At 35.2% G+C, this 20,276-nt stretch overlaps 1 protein-coding gene across 1 annotated transcript in view; it reads right to left on the bottom strand.

The window, feature by feature from the left end:
* Positions 1–414: 414 nt before the first annotated feature.
* Positions 415–20,276, bottom strand: part of LOC145683300 (uncharacterized) — a 28,504-nt gene continuing 8,642 nt past the window's right edge. Inside the window, exons 3-5 of the mRNA XM_081754661.1 lie at positions 9,484–10,285; positions 3,108–3,408; positions 415–486 (exon numbers count right to left, since the gene is read on the bottom strand). Coding sequence (XP_081610787.1) covers positions 3,128–3,408; positions 9,484–10,285 — 1,083 coding nt within the window. The 3' untranslated portion in view covers positions 415–486; positions 3,108–3,127. The remainder of the gene's footprint in view (positions 487–3,107; positions 3,409–9,483; positions 10,286–20,276) is intronic.

A 20,276-nucleotide genomic window follows, 5' to 3' on the forward strand; every position in this document is an offset into this window, starting at 1 on the left:
TCCTGTTCTACACAATTAGTATAAGGAAAGGTTGCTCAAGGGGAAATAAACATACCTGTACAGCGTTTCACTTCCAACTTTCTGTCTAAATTCAATAAATTTATACACGTATCACTATTTCTCTCTCATTCATCTTATACGTGGAATATGCCATTCATATTATGTGAATTGAAATATAAAGTTTGCATTTGAAATTCCCTTTTTTGTTTAATTATTTTTCATTTGTTTATACCTCCTTTTCCCTTTTAAAAAATCCATGGTGATACAACAAAACAAATAAGGAATCAGAAGATTGTATAATTTCATTTTATTTATTTCGTTACACTTCTATAACACAATACAAAATGTAGTTCGAAATAGTAGAAGACTGGGATTTTACAGCTCCAAAATGAATATCTAAAGCAGGAGCCCTTACCCATTACTTCTGCCACGCCGACACATCCTGCAAGGAACCACTATTCTCAATTATCAGAGGAAATCATGAACCTGTAAAGGACATTATATTATAGCTGTTTTTACCATGAAGATAGATGTGTTACCAAGAGTGGAACAATATTGAAAATTTCAATCTATTGCTATTACTCTTGTTTTATTAATTATGAGAACATGGATTAACATTCCCCTAATTTTTCTGTTTGGAATAAGAGTAGCATTTAAACACTACACCCAGGTTTACAAATTAGTTAACAAAAGTAGCGTTTGTAAAAAGGTTCGTGAGACACCATTGAATGTAGTAAATCTTCAAAGTTGCTTTCTATTCCGCCAGTTTACATCGTCTAACACACCGTTCTTATGAGGTTACCTTTTACTTCAATACCATAGTTGATGGAACCATTAGCTCGCCACTATGATCACTCAATATAACACTTGCGAACTATTGTGTGTGGGTCTACATCAATTTATCTACACTTCGTAGAAATGTGGTCAACAAGATTGATGGGTTTAATATCTGTGAACTACTTTGTGTGTAGATACATTACTGTATTTTCTCCTTCGCAGAAATATAGATGAAGTATGGATACTTTTGGCCTACGGTGGCTCAGTGGTAGAGCTCTCACTTCTTGTGTGTTGAGTCCTCGGTTCAATCCTAGCTTCCGACTAGTAGTGGAAAAACAGCGAGGGTGGGAGTTATATGGATTTTCCAACTTTCGTTATTCTATCAATATCATACGTCTCATCATCACCGTCTCCCTTAGTCCATAATCGTGGGGAAAAATGTGTGAATTCGCGTTATAGAACTCATTGCCATCATTTATACAGACAGTATATATAGAATTTGGGACGAAATCGATTAACATGTTTTGCATGTAGAGTCACAAGACTAACTCAAACTCAGTATTCGTAAATCTCAAGTATGTATTGCATTCGGTGTTACATTACTCGTTTTTGAGATTTATTTTCTTCGTAAACATTAACTGTACAACTCTCTGTACAGATCTACCAATTAACTAGTACTAAATTGTATTTGCTTTACAAAAGATCATTTGCTGTTTACGAACATTCTTCATGAAGTATTCAAACAACTTTACAAGTGTTAGATTTTCCAATAATTTGGCACTTACAACGCCAATATTAAGGTTACTCTCTGTTCTCTTTCAAACCTAAACATAACTAACAAATAATTTATATTATTCCGTTACTCAAATCCCTGAATAATTAGTAGTGTTTCACTCCTATCCTCACATATTAAAGTGCATATGACATGTAGGTTTTTCGACAAATTTTCATCTGAACAAAGCATGCAGAACGAAAGAGACAATACATTGTATAACGTTTCAAAAAATCAACAGGAAAGTGGCATTTCTACAACGATTTACAAAATCGCAATGTGAAGAGACAAGAAGATACATTTACATCAACGAGTTCTCTCTTGTAATTTTAGGTATAGAGAATCCTTATGCTCTAAGCCTGCAGGATATTAAAACAGAAATGTAGGAATTAGGTACGAAAAATCGAACAATGGAAAGGTTGTTAAAATTTTCAATGTTATATGTTATTTTCGTAGTAATACATTATTATAAGAACTCACGAACTAGAAAGAAATATCGTCATGACATACGCAATTACATACTTTGAATCCTTTATTTTTGCGGTGTATTATACAATTCAAAGATGATAATGATGACGCGATTCCTGAGAAAATCAACCTGGCAAAACTTGAAAGTTTTTCGCATGAAAATTATTGTTAGATTATGTTAGATTATTATTATGATTGCAAGAATTATTATGTTAACTTTTATGCCCTTTGTTTTAAATGAAGAAAAGTAATAATTACCAATATACTTCCGTCACAAACACCTGTAGTTAGTTTTATTACCTGAGATTGCTGTATAAAATAAGCACTTGCCTTTTCTAAAGAGAAAAGATGTAATTTAACAATGAAGTAAAGTCTTAAAAATACGTTGATTTATGTTACATGATTTCAGGTCTTAAAATAAAATAAACTGATAACGTTTATTAAATATTTAACTGTCACCTCCTCACAAAATCTCTCTTAAGAACTAGGGAAAGGAAAAAGAAAAGTCAATTATTGTTGTAACTAACACTTCATTATGCCAAAAATTAGGTATAAGTCACTTTCTGTATTTTTTGCAAAACAGTAATAATATTTTTATAATGTCTCTACATTTTATTGAGACTAGTGTGGAGCACAGAGTAATATTGAACAAGACGAAGAAACAAAAGGTAATTGCTATTTTAACGAAGGCGGAGACGAATATATACGTTTGGTACGGTAACGCAGATTAAGAATGGTGTACGGGTATGTAGGAAAATAAGCTACAGTCAATTTGATTTAACGGGTAATTATAGGCATATATGTAATGAAATGAAAATGGCTATAATGTACGACTAGGCTAAAGAATACGAATAGGCTATTAGTTTCTAATTTGTCCACCAACAACCCCAAACAGTATACTATACTTTTATAATTATCTATCATTACTAACAATAGTGCGACGAACAAACAGGCGTTTGCTTTTGATTATTACAATTGTCTTGCGTACTTAAAGTCTCACTCCTGAATAATTAAATGAATTGAATGTTTCATTGGTAAGTAAAAGTATTTTTTGTAAGTGATTAGTAGATTCTACTGCTATGCGACTTACCTCTTATTGTAAGGTTTCTCTCAAATACGCGATAATCTATTGGGATTATGATCAGAATTCACATCATCCTTATCCTCACTATGAGCTGGTTCGGGTTTTCCAGTTGGTTTATGTTCACCTAACGCAGGAGACACACCACCTATCTGCACAGGTTGTCTTGCAGGGGTTGCGTTTGCTACAGTACTTCGACGAGGCTGCGGATTCTGATCACCCGCTTGTGTTAACAATTCCTGAATTTCAGACTCAAAAGATTCTTCTTTGCCATCTGATACTTTAGTAGGTACTGGCTCTGAAGAAGTATCTATAAAAATGGTAACTATTATTCAAGAGCCATGAATACTGGTAGAAAAAAGCATTCAAAATTCTATTATTACAAGTGATAACTCAGCTAAGTTTTGCACAATAGACTCACCCCGCTACTGTATCATGTATTTTTCTTAACCTGGAGAGTGATGAGGATATCCCAAGGAAATCTGAAATCATCTTTAACTAAGAAAAAGAAATAGAAACCGTGCTGTGTTGTTTTACAGGCAGGCAAGATTACTTAGAGAAGATAATGATGCAAGTGGAACGCAATACGTAATTCCCTAACTGAGATACAGCAATTTCCACAGCAACTTACATGGAAACTTTCACAATCTTGTGGTAGAATTGGGTAGTAACGAATTTCCAGCAGGATAAAGCGACATGACCTACTTCCAGTGCGAACATAGCTAATTTCTTTTCTTCTTTCAGGTTGTTGTTTTTCATGGTGATACCTGAAAGGTCCAGAACACAGAAACAACCTAAGACATCAGAAATATTGACGAAATATAGGTACAGGCAAATTAATTCGCCATAATCCTATCTTCCGATCTGACACCAGCTGCATAAAAATTTTGAGTTTTAATTGTAGGCTGGCATGTGGAAGGAATCGTTCTGCTCAGGGACAAGAAAATGAACGCCCAAAACTAGGAATACTAGTATAGAAAACTGAAATGAAACAAATACGCGGTTGCTTGAATTTAAATTACTGATTGCTACTACAAGAGAAACAAATGGTTAATTTTCTATGTGATCTTTCCGCACTAAATCTACAATTCACACACAAGTAAGACATGAAAACTTGTGAGTACTACGACGCACAGTAGTCGAAAACTGGGAAAAAGAGGAAAAAATGTTTATTCCGAAACCATGGAATTGGGCGGGTGTATGTATATTGTTCTATACGTGATTGTCCTTTCTAAATCGATTGCAACTACTGCGAAAGTGATACGATGAACTCCTGCTGCAATACTCGCAGTTATATATAGAGGGTATATAAAAGTGTAGTGTCAAGGTAAACGAATCAAGATACAGTGAAACTATCCATTTATACTAACAAGGTGTTTCTAAGAACTATAAAATGTGAATTATACAGCCTGTTCCAAAATATCACTTAAGAAGTTTCAATGGAACCCATGCATGAAAGTAAGCAGATAAACTATCTACAAAAATGATGCAGAGTGGGAATGAAAGCAAGGGATTCCCAAATACAGTGAAAGGAAAAGTAGGTTGAGATAAGCTTAAATGGAGAGACGTTCACTTTCATCTTGGTTTTGAAATTTTTAAAATTTAAAAGTATTGGATTCTGTATAATTATCCCACCATTTTTTGAGACGTTTTTGGATTTTGTGTAATGAGCCCCGAATTTCATATTTTTAAGAATATTTCCATCGCTATAAACTTCGAAAGGACGCACTCTTCGGCACCTTTGTACTAGACTTTCTAGCTTGTTTCCACATATAAATTCACTTCTTAAGCATTATAAACAGCATTTTGCAACAACCAATACATTGCAATCACGACACAGTGACTTCACATCTGCGTAACATTTGTTGTTTTCCTAATAGTAGCAAAGTTTTCATTCGTTAACCCTTTATTGAGCAGTGTTGCACTCAAGCAACATCGTATTCTATTGGATTATCCACACGAATTATAACTTCAGTGATAATTTAATCGGCAGTATTGCCTCCATATGATAATCATATACATGATTTGCTGTTCGCTTCTAGTCTTCGTCAACAAGGGACAGTCAAATTTAGTATTTTAGAAAGTTTATTTCCTACGTTCCGCGAAAGCTCTTTTTTATTTTGTTATTTGTGCTTTCTTGATCTGTAGGAAAATATATCAACGAAACTGTTGGTACTTACTAGAAGTATTTTTATGATAGTTTACCATAATAGGGTAATGCTGCACAGTAGCTACACATAAGACCTAATTATCGCAATGTTGCTTTCAAATAAACGCCCGGTATTTTGTAACATAAGTACAAAAATACTTTTAAAATTACGAAGTTATAATCAGGAAGACATCGTTCAACCATAAAAGCAAAATAAATATTTTCATGGTAAAGCAATCAACGGTTGCCCATTAACGGGTAAAGAATATAGGTAATACTACTACTATTACTACTGCTGCTACTACTACTACTACTACTACTACTACTAGTAGTAATAATAATAATAATAATAATAATAATAATAATAATAATAATAATAATAATAATAATAAATAACCTTGCTTGAAGACCTTGAAGTACCAGTTTGCACAGTTTGCAGCGAAGTACCCGTTTCAAGAATCCAAGGAGATTTAAGTCATCGTATTCATTATAATTCTGAAAATAAGGCGGTATTTTTCACTTGCATTTCGTTTCTTTTCTCCATAGATTTTCCCTACAACATTAACTATACGACGAGTTATACCAGAAAAATTTTATTATCGCCATAACAGTATGTTAAGTTCTATGTTCTTTCAGATTTATCTACATAATCTCTATACAGCTACACGTTTCTCACACAGTTTTATGATCTGTTGAAGTCCATGGATGTAGAACTCTGCAGATTGTATGAAAAATCACTGTTTCATCTCCATTATGACGTCATCTGTGATGTCAAAGTCGCTACCCTAAACTAGATTCTTGTGGAACTCGCTTAGTGGCAGATCAAGAGTATATTGTGTGTGCGGAGATATTTCATATCCATATCTAGAAACTTCCGCTGATGTTGCTTGGGATCCATTGGTGCATTATCCGCAAAAAGACAGATCTCTTTGGTAAACAAAGAGCGACGCTTTTGCTTAACATTTCATAACTTTCCGAGAAGTAAGCTGCGGAATGTGCTGTTATAGTACTACCTTTCTGAGGGTAGTCTGTAAAAGTGACACAACAGTCCGACAAACCGAGAGCATGACATTATTGGCAGACTTTTACATCTTTGCCCTTCTTGAGGAGAAGGTGAGGAGGAGTGCTAAAATTCCTTTCTGTTTCTTCCAAAAGCGTATAGATAGATACAACATCCGTCCATGGTCATCAAAAGGACAAAAGAACTTGACCCACATATTGTTCCAAGCAGGTCTTGGCTGCTTCAAACGATTTAACAAGTGGCTCGACATGTCACGTCATGTTTGTCTCTGAAGGGGAGTTAGAAAAATTATTGACACCATACATATGTGCAATTTTTCACTAATAAATTTCCATACATTACCACGACTGTCTACTTTGCTGCTTAGTGTTATGGATGGTTAATCGTCAGTATTCCAGGATTAGTTCCTAGATTTTATACACTGTGGCGACGGTGTCCGTGATTGATGGACATCCGGGTCTTTGTTCTTGTGTAAGGTACATGTGACAAATCTGAAAATGCCTTTTGTATCTCAAGACAGTACCTTACGATAGGCAATCACTGTATAAGCTTCATTTCGCCATCAATTTGACGGGCTCTGTAGTCTTTCAAATGCAGACAAAATTTCACACTACGAGCTTCTATCTTTTCCATCTTCCACTCTACTAACAACTAGAACCATTTGTAAAGAAACAAACGACAAATGAATAAATTCCACTAAATCATACATATAAAGTTTAATGTCTACAGAGACCAAGTTACAAAAAAAGCACTCAATATCTTTTTTGGGACTCATACCAACCTCTAAGAAACTAGTCCATGGAAGAGTAGTTTATCCACAAAAAATGCAGAAAAACAGAAAATATTTAATTTATATTTAACTCTTCATTTGCTAGATAATTTTCTTTATCGTTTTAGAAACCTCTTCATAAAGGAAAGGAATTATTCTCAGTTCATGCTGTTAGCACAGAAGATTCTCTTTAGGATTTAAAGATCCACCTGCGATTCAATAAAAAAAGACAGGAAATTCTTTTCAGAAGATACTTCTGTCACCAGTAGACTTCAGATTTTTTGCATTTAAAACCCAGGAAATATGTAAGCAACTATGCTGTTAAATGAGTTCAAATATGCACTACTATTGCAATAAAAGTGCACTAACAATCCACTTTTTTCAAATATACGACAAAGGTGTGACAAAGTTGCGTAGTTTAAATATAACATCGAAAGTGTAGCTTACTTTACCTTTCAGGCAGTTCTCTTCAGAATGTTGTTTCTATGACAACTACAGTATATAACTTTCTAAAATTCACACATATTAGGAAACTAAAGTAAAAACGGTGGTATGAAAACACTATCACTAATTGTTCTTCACATTATTTTAGAGTGTATTTACTTTGCACAAAATAACACTAGAGTCCCTTTTCTATATCTTTCCATTTAAGAAAGAAGTTTTCGTTTTACTTCTTCCTGTAATTACCCTTACAATATATTTGTAATTACCTGACAAATTAATTTCTCTTTCTCTTGGAGCTTGAATTATATTACGTATTTTAAAATTTCATTTAGTTTGGTGAAAGGGAACTGTTTAACAAGCATTTCGATGAATGAAATACTAATATTGGGAAGTGGATACTTAATTCATGTCGCCGGAGTACTCATCATAAGAATATTTTTCCTCTCACACTATTATCAAAATCTCCCCAGTAATTTCAACACTGACCACAATATTTTGTTTTAGCAATATTCACATTTATAACGAATGTGTTTAATGTATAGTCGTTATAATTACTGTATGAGCTATGAGTAATTTGCAAAGACAACTAGAAACTTCTTCGATTCTTTGTGGAGGTTTGTGTTCAATTGGTCCTCAGACCGTGAGTTGAATGCGAATTGAGATAAACTGAAAGTCGGTTGTTGGTGTAGAATTATCCAACATACTATCTGCTTGCGGCAGTTCAGTTCCACTGTGAACTTGTGTAAAGACAGAGTGAACCTGGCACCTCCAAAGAATGTCATAAGGGCGTGTATGCTGTACAAATTCAAACTGGTGTCAATCGACCCTTCAGTGGAGCGGAAGATATACCAGGCTTTTGGAGAATGTGTAGTTACTACGTGGAAAGTGCAGTGGTGGTTTAGCAAATTTAAGGAAATGCTCGAAGTCACCCCACGCGCCTGGAGACCAACGCATGTACAAATTGGAGGTCTTCAGGAAGTAATTTCGGTGAACAGTGGCCAGGCATGTGAAGAATTGCAACTACAATTCAGTGTGAGTAGAGAAACAATTCGGCACCTCCGCCATCAACTTGGGAAGAACTAGAGTTTAGCTCAATATGTCCCACATGATTGGACTCTAGGCCAGAAGGCAACGCCAGCAGACTCCTGTTCTTCTTTGTTGTCTCGTCTGAGGAAGGAGCCATTTCTGGACAGGGTGTTGACATGTGAAGAGAAGTGAATCCTGCACAAAGCTCCACGGCGCCGACATCATTGGTTAGCATCCCATGAAGAAGTTCCAAATCAGTGGATACCAGCACTGCGAGGAGAAGATTCCCCTGGGTGTTTGGTGGACTGCTCGCGGAATCGTGCATTGATAACTGCTACCAGCTGGTCCCAACATCAATGCAACTGTGCACTGTAAGGAGTTGAGCCGTATTCAAGAGAAGCTCAATACTCTGGAGCCAGCACTTCTGAATCGCAAAGGGGTCCTCGTGTTACAGGACAACACTAACCGCACTTGTTTCAGATGACTCGTGACACCATTGTACGCCTTGGACGGGAAACACTATTGCATCGAGACATTGAACCGTCCCATTATCGTTTGTTTCATTCCTTACACTATCACTTTGGAGGACGCCAATTCAAATCCCTAGTAGAAGTGGAAATTGCACTTGATACGTAATTCGCTTCACGGCCCAACAATTTGTACCGCGATGGATTCCAAGCCCTTCCAGAAAGTTGACAAAAGGACGTCGATGCTGATGAGGACAGGTTTTGATTTTTCAGATACGCCGTAGATGACATGTCGATGTTCCAAGGTGTTGGGTGAAAAACCGACATAATTTTCTTGGCTACCTCGATAACTGTATAACCTCACTGTAACAAACACTTGTCATTTATGGACAAGCAATATGCTTTATCTGTGTCAGTTGTTCTCTTTTACATTGTTTATAATTTTAATGCTTACATATTAGAAATCCAGAACTCGTAACAAATTGCAGATGATATACAGAAGGACTTACCAGTTGATTTGCCTCGCTTATTTTTGTCCACTTGAAGTTTCTTTGGAGCCTCCAGTTTCTTTTGTACTGCCAAAGACACCTTTTCACGTATTTTAATTTCAGATATTGCAGCCTCCAATGGCTTCAAAAGTACTTTGGGTTTAGCTGCTAAAGCTGCCTCTATCAGCTTTGCAGTGTTCGCTTCTTGGTTTCCTGGCGATGCTACTTGTGTTATAGCAGGAATATTTCCAGCCTCTTCTTGAGGAACGGATTTTTCTTCAGCTTTAGATGTTTCATTTGCTTTGTCAAAGTCGAATCTATTTGCTGCAGGACTTTTAGTTGTGCTCGTAAGTGATTCGACGTCACTCGTAAATTGAGATGTACTTGAAACACATACTTCCGCACGTTCCAGTTCGTTAGGAGGTGTCAATGCAGAAATTCTGGTCGTCTGTTTAGTGCTACCAGCAATGGTAGTCGTTCGATTTGACGATACACCAAGAGTTGCCTGAGAAGATGCCAACACAATTGGGGTTATGACAGGCACTAATCTTGCTGTAGCAGCTATCCAGGCAGGAGGAGCTAATATTGAAATCACATTCTCCAATGCAGTCACTTTGATAACGCCGTCATTCGATGATGTCGCAGATGAAGGTGAATAAAATAAAGGTTTTTGTCTGCCTACGTTCGTTGAGCGTCCCTTGCTTCTTACAGATTGTGACGGAGAGGAGTTGGTGTATTTTTTGCTACTACTAGACTTTGCTCGTCCGCGGCTCCTGTTAATATTCCCGGTAACATCTCCTCTTAATCGGCCACGTCCTCTCACCTAATGGAAAAAAATGCAAACAATTATTAGTATTAGGATCAATCCGTCTGAAGAAGTCCAAAATTGGCGAAAATGGTTGCCCGACCATCTCTGAAAATTATACAAATTTGAGCGTAATGAACCTTTTGTATGCGAAGGTCAATAACATCATTCACGTTTTCGTATGTACAAGTGTTCCTGAATGGCGTTTTTTTTTGTCTGCGGAGTACTATTTTTTGCATTTGCAAACGTTTACGAAAACTACAGTTTCTGAGGAAATTCTAATCCGACGAACACCAAACAAAAACGACTGTTTAGAGTAGAGAGAGAGAGGTACATGCAGAATATATACTCTGGTTTCTAAATAAACATACAAGGTTGCAAACCAAACCATGAAGTCACTAGAAAAGTAAAAAACTACACTTTTGAAGGAGCTGTATTTTGGTGCGACATAAATTAGGATCTTCACAAGTTTGTGCTGAATACTAGTTCTTGTAAACAGTCTTCAGAAATATCCACACCTATGATACTACTGACACCATCGACTCATTGGGTCCGAAAGTTGTAGTTTGTATGTTGATGTCATTTTTGGAGTGTAATATCTCAAGCGGGCAAAGTGCTAAATATTGCTCCTTAGACTACAAAGTAACTCTGTATGTGAATAAGCTATTGCAAAAAAAAAATCAAGACTGATATTACATGGAGAAAAAGTAAGGATATGGTAAAAACGCGAAGAAAGCACACACATCACGATGGTCATAGCTCGGAAAAATGTAAACTTTCTGATATGATTCGTGGTAGATATCATAAACTACGCATGGTTCAGCACTTAGCCAGGCTTTTGTTTGTATTCAGTTGTGGAAAAGCTTGTGAGTGGTTTTGTTCCGTCTTTGTAGCTCCATGATTATTGACACCTCTATACGTTAAGGGGTTATCTTCCCCTTCCACCCACGACACCCATTATCGAACTGGACCGCGATATTAAGAAACTTGATGTATCAGCAAAATATCATTGACATTATATCCAAGTTACGGAGGTTAATGTGTTCACATGGTTGCGTTACACCTATTTATCACATCTTGCTGAAAATGGCGTATTTGTGGAATTTAGTGAAAATGATTGTTGTTTCCCTTCTCTTCTATAGCATTACAACAATAGTTTTTTATAGTTATAATTACAAGATCTAGCAATTACGCTATCTGAGCTGTGTTACAAACTTCAGCAACGTTTATCGTATTTCCAGAACGGTTTGAAATATCAAACTGCTGCAAACGGTAAAATAATTTGCACATCTATTACAAACCATACAAGTAAGTAGATATCTGAGTTTTTTCAAAATGATACAAGTAATACTTATCTGAGTTTTTTCAAAATGATTACTTTCAAAAAATTAAATTTTTCAACCCCGGATAACTTTTTCCTATTAATTCGGAACAAGTCATATCATGGCAATAGTTTTTACGCTGAAGTACTTTCTATGTGCATTATCTTGTGTGTCGTCGTAATGCTCTATTTGCGTTAGAGGCTTCCAAACTTTAAATGTTTTTTTTTTATAATATAATTTCCTTAGGTTCCTACACTCAATAATAAAAGTGATATTTTAGATTTGTGTTTGACACGGTGATTTAAAATATGTAATAACTGACGTAGTGTGATTTTAAAAAAATAAAATTTTATATTGGGTTAGTAACACTAATTGTTGGGTCTTTCTGTTTATTACAAACATAGGTTCACCCTTGTAATGCTTGCTTCGTGCAAAGCTTCGCTCTTCTGTCTCTTTTGCCGTGTCCGTTATAAAGGATGGTCAAGATAAATTGTCCATTCTGAAGATGTGGCAATGATCAAAAAGCTAAAAAATGGAACAAACGCCTCTCGCAAGCTTTTCAACAACTGAATACAAACAAAGGCGTGTCTAAGTTCAGAATCATGCGTATCTTATTATATCTAGCACGAATCATATCAGAACGTTTACATTTTTCCGGGCTATAACCACCGTGGTGTTCCTGTTTTATTCGCGTTTTTTATCATATCTTTACCTTTTTCTCCATGTAATATCAGTCATGATTTTTTTTTGCAATGGAAAAATGGAATCAAAATCACAAACTTCAACTTTCGTAACCCCATAAATGTATGGTGCAAGTATTATCATAGCTATGGACATTTCTGCAGATTCTTTATATGCAATAGTGTTCAGCACAAACCTTTTATACCCCCTTTATGTCATTCCAAAATACAGCCCTTTAAAAGTATGTTTTTTTTCTGTATTTTTCTACTGAATTCATGTATTGGTCTGCAAGCTTGCGTATTATTTAGAAGCAATAGTACATGGTCGTCGTGTGTCTCAATCTCTCCTCTACATATTCCCTTATGCTTCGTGTTCATTTGATTCTTACGTCCTTAGCAACTATAGTTTTCGTAAACGCCTTCAACGCAGGAAAAGACATTCCACCGACAACAAAGATGGCCGCCATTCAGAAACACTTGTACATACGACAACGTGGATAGCACTGTTGATCCTCTCATACACAAGCCTCGTCACACTCAACTTTTTGTAATTTTCGGAGACGGTCGATCAACCATCTCTGGACCACTTCGTATGGATTGGCCCAAATGATATTAGCAAAAATCAGACTAATTTTACCCATATATTTTCATGTTACATTAATAAAGGTCATGAAATTGTTTACGGTAAGGTGTGTATCACCAACATGAAAATCACGACCAAAAATCAGTTCTAAATGTGGAGTAACTGAATTCCCAGTTCGACTGTAAACCCTCACGTATCAGTAAAGTTCAAAAAGACCTATCCTTGGCAGAAACGATACGTATACTTTCCCACTGGTCTAGTCGTTAGTACGTCTGCCTTTTATGCACGTGCTCCCTGGTCCGATTCCAGAGAGCACAAGAAGCTAATTTCACTTTCATTTATTTTCCTTTCCTTTATTTTCTTTTATGAAGAACTTAACGTGAGATTAAATATTCAGAAATCACGTTAGTTACACTAATGCTAAGTTTAACTAAATCGTTTAAGTTGTTATGTTTTCCTAATACTCTATGTCGTATGAGTAAATATAAATCTCTTTTTCGATTCTGGCATTCCTGTGCTCTAACTATGGAGTACATATGAGTTAAATTAACCAAAAATATAGTGAGGGGTAAGGAGAAAATCCTAATCTGAATAAGACAGGGGCTGAAACTGTGAATATGAATAGTGTATGGTGTAGAAAAAAACAACATTGAATAGAAATCCAGAAAAATAGGTAAAGGAATAAAAAGAATAAAAAGTACCCTAGTACAATCATAAAGTACAAACACATATGCATACAACTAAACACGTACCACTTTAGTGTAGTGGTTAAGACGCTAGATTGTAAATCCAAAGGACGTCAGTTCGAAACCATTCCAAAAAGTATTTTTCATATTTGTTAATAACGCATTCAGCACATGAGACGTAGTAAAAGAGAGTGTATTGCCAATGTAATACGATAAATGAAAACGAGGTAAATATTCCAGTGACATTTATTAGAGAAGTGAAACAATGAAAATGAGGAAGCAGGTATATCTAATCAGGGGTATGTATCAAAGGATGGTGATCAGAAAAACGAGAGTTTTATTAATCGCTTACATGTGACCCTACAGTAGGCTACTTTCTTTATAAATGTGCCATTAGCAGAGACCATTATGTCAGAAATGCCGCAAAATTTCTATGCATTTTTGATGATCATCATCCTCAGAAACCCAATCACCCTCAGTTCGAAAGTTATCGGAACTGAGAGTGACACGCATCTCTTCAAAACGACGAGATCACAAGTGGAGGCTTTCATAATAAAAATGTATAATACAAACAGCTATAAAACATCAAACTGATTATTGCAAGCATTATACGAAATTTAACGCTCACATAAGATTTCAAGAACTGCGCCACTTACCACTCTTCTTCCGAATGCCAAAACATTGTGATGTACACAACTCTGTCTCTCTCTCCAAAAGTGTCTTGTGCAAACAATCATAAGTTTTGTAATGAGAGACCATATTTAGACCACAATATTATACTATGGAAATACACTCTAACAGATTCCTATTCAATTATTTATACCTACAACTAGTTTTAGTCATAAAGTATGTAACAGCATTCTTTATATACCATGAATATTTATTGAAATTCGAGTTTTTGTTCGAACTAAAAACAATACAAGAGTGAAAATATATAGAAATTCATTTCTTAAATAAAAATAAACCAGAAAAAGAAATAAATATATTTTCTGGTCATCTCCGACGATCTGGTCATCTCTACCGAACACCAGTCTCAATTTCATTTATTGCGGATATCGGTTTCCAGCCATTATTTAGAAAAAAGTAATACTACCCGACGGGGAATAGTACCGATAATTTCTGTTTGGAAGAATAACTTGATAGCACTACACCAACCATTGCTGTACCCAAACTATGTTTAACACAAGGTGTACTGTTTCTTATAGGAACGATAACACGAAAAGTGGTTACAGAAGATCAATTAAGTTTTTTCTTATGTCATGGTAAATTCTTTACCTTTTCGAAATCAATAATCGTATATCGTCTATATCATGATACAGGTTTTTGCTTCCACCTTCCTATGTATAGCTAGTTTAGTATGAGAAGTCACTCTTCGATTCTTCAAAATCGGTTTGTAAAATTTCTTTGACTTGAAACGGATTTAATTGTACGTTGATTAGCTTGAAAGCGGGTTTTGTTGTGGTTGGTTTTCTATTAACATAAACACCGAATATATATATATATATATATATTATTTTCAACATGGAAGGTAATTATCCGGCCATACTTTTCAGAATTTTTCCTCTTCAGCTTGCCACAACAAACCTATCCTACGACTGGTATTAAACGAATTCTGACTGATATTAACACGGAATTACGCACTGAAAATGTAATTTAAAAATTGAATTGAAGTTGATTATTGCACACACACACACACAACTTTATATATATATATATATATATATATATATATATATATATATATATATATATATATATATATATATATATATATATATATATATTGAATTCATAATTTGAAAGTTCACAGGCAATTACAAGCAAACAATACTGTTGACTACATATCTTGAAACCTTACAACTTACAAAACGATTAGGAGTGCACTTTGATTATACCTCCTTATTCATCTTTTACTTTCTTTTAATTTACGCTCTTTTTTTACTTTAACTGGCGGCTTAAAATACAATTCATATCATGCAAACACACATGACTTTTCACTGTTAATCTCAGGAATTCACTTCCTTTCGCGTTAACTGATGCGCTGGTGAAGGGAATGATAAATCCCCTTCTGCAACACGCAATCCAGGGTGTCACCAGTTGCACCAAAGTCTTCAGCCTAACCTCCCCCGTAAAGTTTTCATTGCACTCTCAAAAATTAAATAAAAAAACAGCACTCAGAGACTTGCCTAATTCAGCTTGTAATCTGAACGGCTATAATTTAACCACATTAATGCATGCGTTGGATCCACCATGTGTTTATTGACGGTTAGATCTGCACAGGGTGCGTCTTCGCTCTTCTGCTCTCTTCAATCCAGACTAGTTTCCTGCCAGTTCGTTTTACTTACGGCTAAGGAGGAAAATGTCCCAATTTGCTTACACCTTCGTGACCAAAAGCAATGGTTAAGATGTACGCTGACGCTGTCTTCAGGAATCACACGCGGGGAGATTTCCTCTCTTTTTGGCCATATGAGGTAGTCTGGGCGACTCGCACCACAGCTAACTTCACACGCTCGGAAGCAAGTATACACGTTCATGCTTGCAAGAGAGTTTCCTTTTTATACGACGCTTGTTCAATAAGTACGAAGTTCTGTCTTTCTTCTTTTAATGAAAACAATAAATGAGGATCAAATATCGGTGATAATCTTTATGAAGCGCATAGACTCCATGTAAGTTGATTCAATTTGGGAAACGAATCTTTGGCCGCAAAGGATTAATGGACTTCACTGTATTATGTATCACCCTGTATGTGGATTTAAGTCACTGGAAACTCACTATGGGGTAACGGCATATTAGAACCACACTGAATTAGTATAATATGTTCTAGTTGTTGTCGTAAAGTTAACGATTCTGTATGACTTTGAAGCCACCATTTATTTATTTATTTATTTATTTAAAGCGACGATTAATAAACTGTTCATTACTGTTTCGATTATTATATATGTCCATTTCACAGTGTTTTTCACCAATCTGTTTTCCAAAATATTTGTTTCTTACCAAAGGTATACGTTTTGATGTGATTCTGAATTATTTTCATTTAGTATATTATATAGTTTTATACAAACAAAATAGCAAAAACATACTGAAGATCATAAACACAAAAGGTACTTAAATACTAAATAACAATGGATATTGTGTGTGTGTTGGTTTCAGAATTGTTTTCTGATAACGGTTTTTAAGGTAAAATAAATAGAAGTTAATAATAGGTTAATGATGCGGTGTGGAAATGTGTTTATGCACCTTATTACAATGTTTAACCAATAAGTTCACGTTTCATTTAAATTGAAATAATTTAATTCATAGTCAAACACAAAAATGTAAACATCTTATTCAATATCAAATATGATTATATAAAGTTATATATATACAGGGTGAGCACAGAATCAGTCCCAGGCTTAAAATTAGTGTAAATTTAATATGCGAAGGAATATTGTGCTGAACTTTTGAACATTGATACAAAAACTCAAAAAGTTTTTGTAGCAATAATTGAAATCACAAACACTCGATGTGCGCACCACCTGTACACGGGATATATTGAGGCGGTAATCACATGTTGTAAAGCATATCCTGTGTGATGGAGTTGACAGCATCACTGATGCGTTGTTGGAGATCGTTCAGAGTTGCGAGTAGTGGAGGTGCATACACCTTGTCCTTCACAAATCCCCACAGAAAAAGTCACAAACAGTAAGGTCAGGTGATCTTGGAGGCTACTTGCAAAGAACAAGATCATTGACTCCAGAGTTCCCTATCCATCGGTTTGGGAGGATTTCGTTTAGAAATCTGCGTACAGCACTATGCCAGTGTGGCGGGCTCCATTTCGTTGTAGAACGAAGTCGTCTATCTCTGCATTACTAAGTTGCGGAATCAACCAGCAATGCTAAGTAACTTTCACCTGTTTGCTTCTGAAAGAAGAACAGACCTTGCAACCGACTCTCTGATACTGCACAAAAACATTGTTTTTCGGTGACTCACGTTCCCCATATCCTTACATTGTGTCTATTCACCTTTCCACTTAAGTGAAATGTGACCTTCCTCAGAAAGTTTTCGTCGTCTTCCATGAATTTTTGCATAGTCTCATAGAACTAACGGCGCTTTACCTTGTCTTGTGGGCATAACTTCTGAACAAACTACAGTCGGTACGGGTAACACCGCAAACGCTTACGTAAGATCTTGCTTGCTGTTGTTTGTGGCATCTGCAACTCTCTGCTAGCTTTACGTGTAGACTTCTGTGGGCTGTGTAGGAAGGCTGGTCTTACGCGCTCCAAAGTTTCCTCGGGCACTGGACGTCGCTCTGAATGTCATTTCCTTTGATCACAAATGCACCCCGTTTCAATAAACGTTCTATGCCACTTCCCAATGGATTTGTGTGTGGGAGGATCAGCATTAAATTGTCGTTTGAAATCAGGCAGCACTCTCACAAACTGCTTGTTTTTGCAAATTGTAAAAGGCACCAACTCCATTGCAATAGGGTGAACGCCATTTTCGATGTTGCTGCCCTCTAGCTGCCCTGGTCAGAACTAGAATTCTGAAAAGATATATGGGAAAATACTTTGAGTTTACTGAGCTCTGTTCAAAATTTCATGTAAATATTCAATTACATGTTAATTATATGGCACTTTAAAATTAGGTACTGTATCTGTGCTCAGCCTGTATATTCGTACAAAAAAGTAATAATGAAGCAAAACAACATTGAAAATTAACATTTCGTAATATAATCATTGTATCAATCATATGTCAGCTATTAAAATTCTAAATTACAATAACACAAAATGAATAAAATAACATGTGATTGTATAAAATCTCAAATTTCAGTAATCGGCTTGCTCGAGCCACAACGTATAAAGCATATTGAACTCTTTCAAACAAATTTAAAATACATGCCAAGTCACAAGACGATTTCTTCAAATTGTGACTGTTCAAACCAATGTGACAGAAACATTTCCCTTTTCATTTCTGTTTAAATTACTAGTCGTTATCACAATGTAAATTTACATTTCTACTAGATCATCAATATCGACTAAAATATTACATAGGCTTTAACGTTATTCCACGGTCCTCTACAATATAACACACAACAGTTAGCTGAAAGAAACACTCATAATGTGGCCTTAATCAAAACATTTTGTTGGCAATGGCAAAATATAAACCTTATACAAACTAAAATATTTACGGGCATTAATCGCAGATAAACAAAACGGATACACTATCCACCTCTAGAGATTATTAAGCATTTACCATAACATTTTCTACTCAACTAGCACCTACAAACTAGGTATTCGAGATTTAATTAGAAGTAACAATCATCCTCGAACGAGTAGCGGTATACGGCCTTTTGAACTGAGTTAACGTACGCATATTCATAACAATAAATCTACATGAAGACGCTGCTCTTTATTAGCATTTTGCATCTTAGAGATAGCGCTAAGTTGCTTATCCTTCTCAAGGGACATTCACACAAAACATAAAGTGTTTCAAGTTTAATCGTTTTGTTCACTCGATGAGTACTATCAATATCGACGTGCGTAGTCAATTTATGGCAAATTTTAGATAAAACAATCAGATGCGGTAATCGTGCATCATATACTATTACAGTCATTCGGTGAAATTGAAATATTTACTCTTTTTTTTTTTAATATCAAAACTCTTTAAATTGAATATGCCGATTTAAATTCTTAATATATGTTATTGTGTGAGTTTATTGACAAGTGCTAACTGACATTAATGTTTCTCTTTTGAACTAATAAGATCTCTCGCCGTTGTTTAAGAACATTTTTTTCGTATATATATATATATATATATATATATATTTTTGTTGGAAAAATTTATTGGCTATTATATCATTCATGTTGAAAGCAAAATAAAACTGATGTAAAATTTAACTAATCCGATTTTTCCTCTGAATGAATAATCGGAATGAATTAGTTTTTCTCCATCGTGTGAGTCGTTGAGCAATAGACGAACTAACTAAAAATCATTAAAATAAAGATTTTATTAAACCTTTCCTTGATATATGTCTTCAAATTCTCAAATAACTTTATATCTTCAATTATATATTATTCGATAAAAATAGTTAAAATATACTAATTCAAAACATTTCAAAATAGACTAACAAAATTTTAATACTAATTATTATTTCACTACTAAATACCTCCAAAATTTCTACAAAATTAGTGAAGTTTTAATAGCTGGGCAAAAAATCTACAATTATACAATTATCATTATGAAACAAAATGAAAAATAATGTTTATACATTTTATATCATTGCTCATTACGATTTTCTTTCGGGTGGGGATTGCTAAATGTCTGTGGACCTTTGCCTGGTAATGTGAAAAGTTTGCAAGATATTTCATTTAATTTACTACAGTAAGTAAGATTTCGGGGGGATTAAGCCAGGAAGCCCCCTTAAATATCACATCATGTAATATAACTACTAATTCATTAATGATTCAATTCATATTGCAATGAGTTAAGAGACGTTTAAACCCACCAAGCGTTATTCTTTCAGCTATTTCTTAGCAAAACAATGTAAATGATTCATTTCAAAAATACAGATTAATGATATGACGCAAAAAGTCAATAAGTACTGACTTACTATCTTTCGCTCCGAAGTATGCAGCATTGGCCAAATTCTCCTGACTGTTCAAAGGTCACCGACCTCTTAAGTTGGATGCTTATGCTTTCCAACTATGACATATCCGAGTAAAATTTCTCAACTCCAATTTGGGCTGTCGACATCCAGGA

The sequence above is a fragment of the Thermobia domestica genome, chromosome 4 (assembly GCF_964235325.1).
Source record: "Thermobia domestica chromosome 4, izTheDome1.hap1.1, whole genome shotgun sequence".
Taxonomy (NCBI): Eukaryota; Metazoa; Arthropoda; class Insecta; order Zygentoma; family Lepismatidae; genus Thermobia; species Thermobia domestica.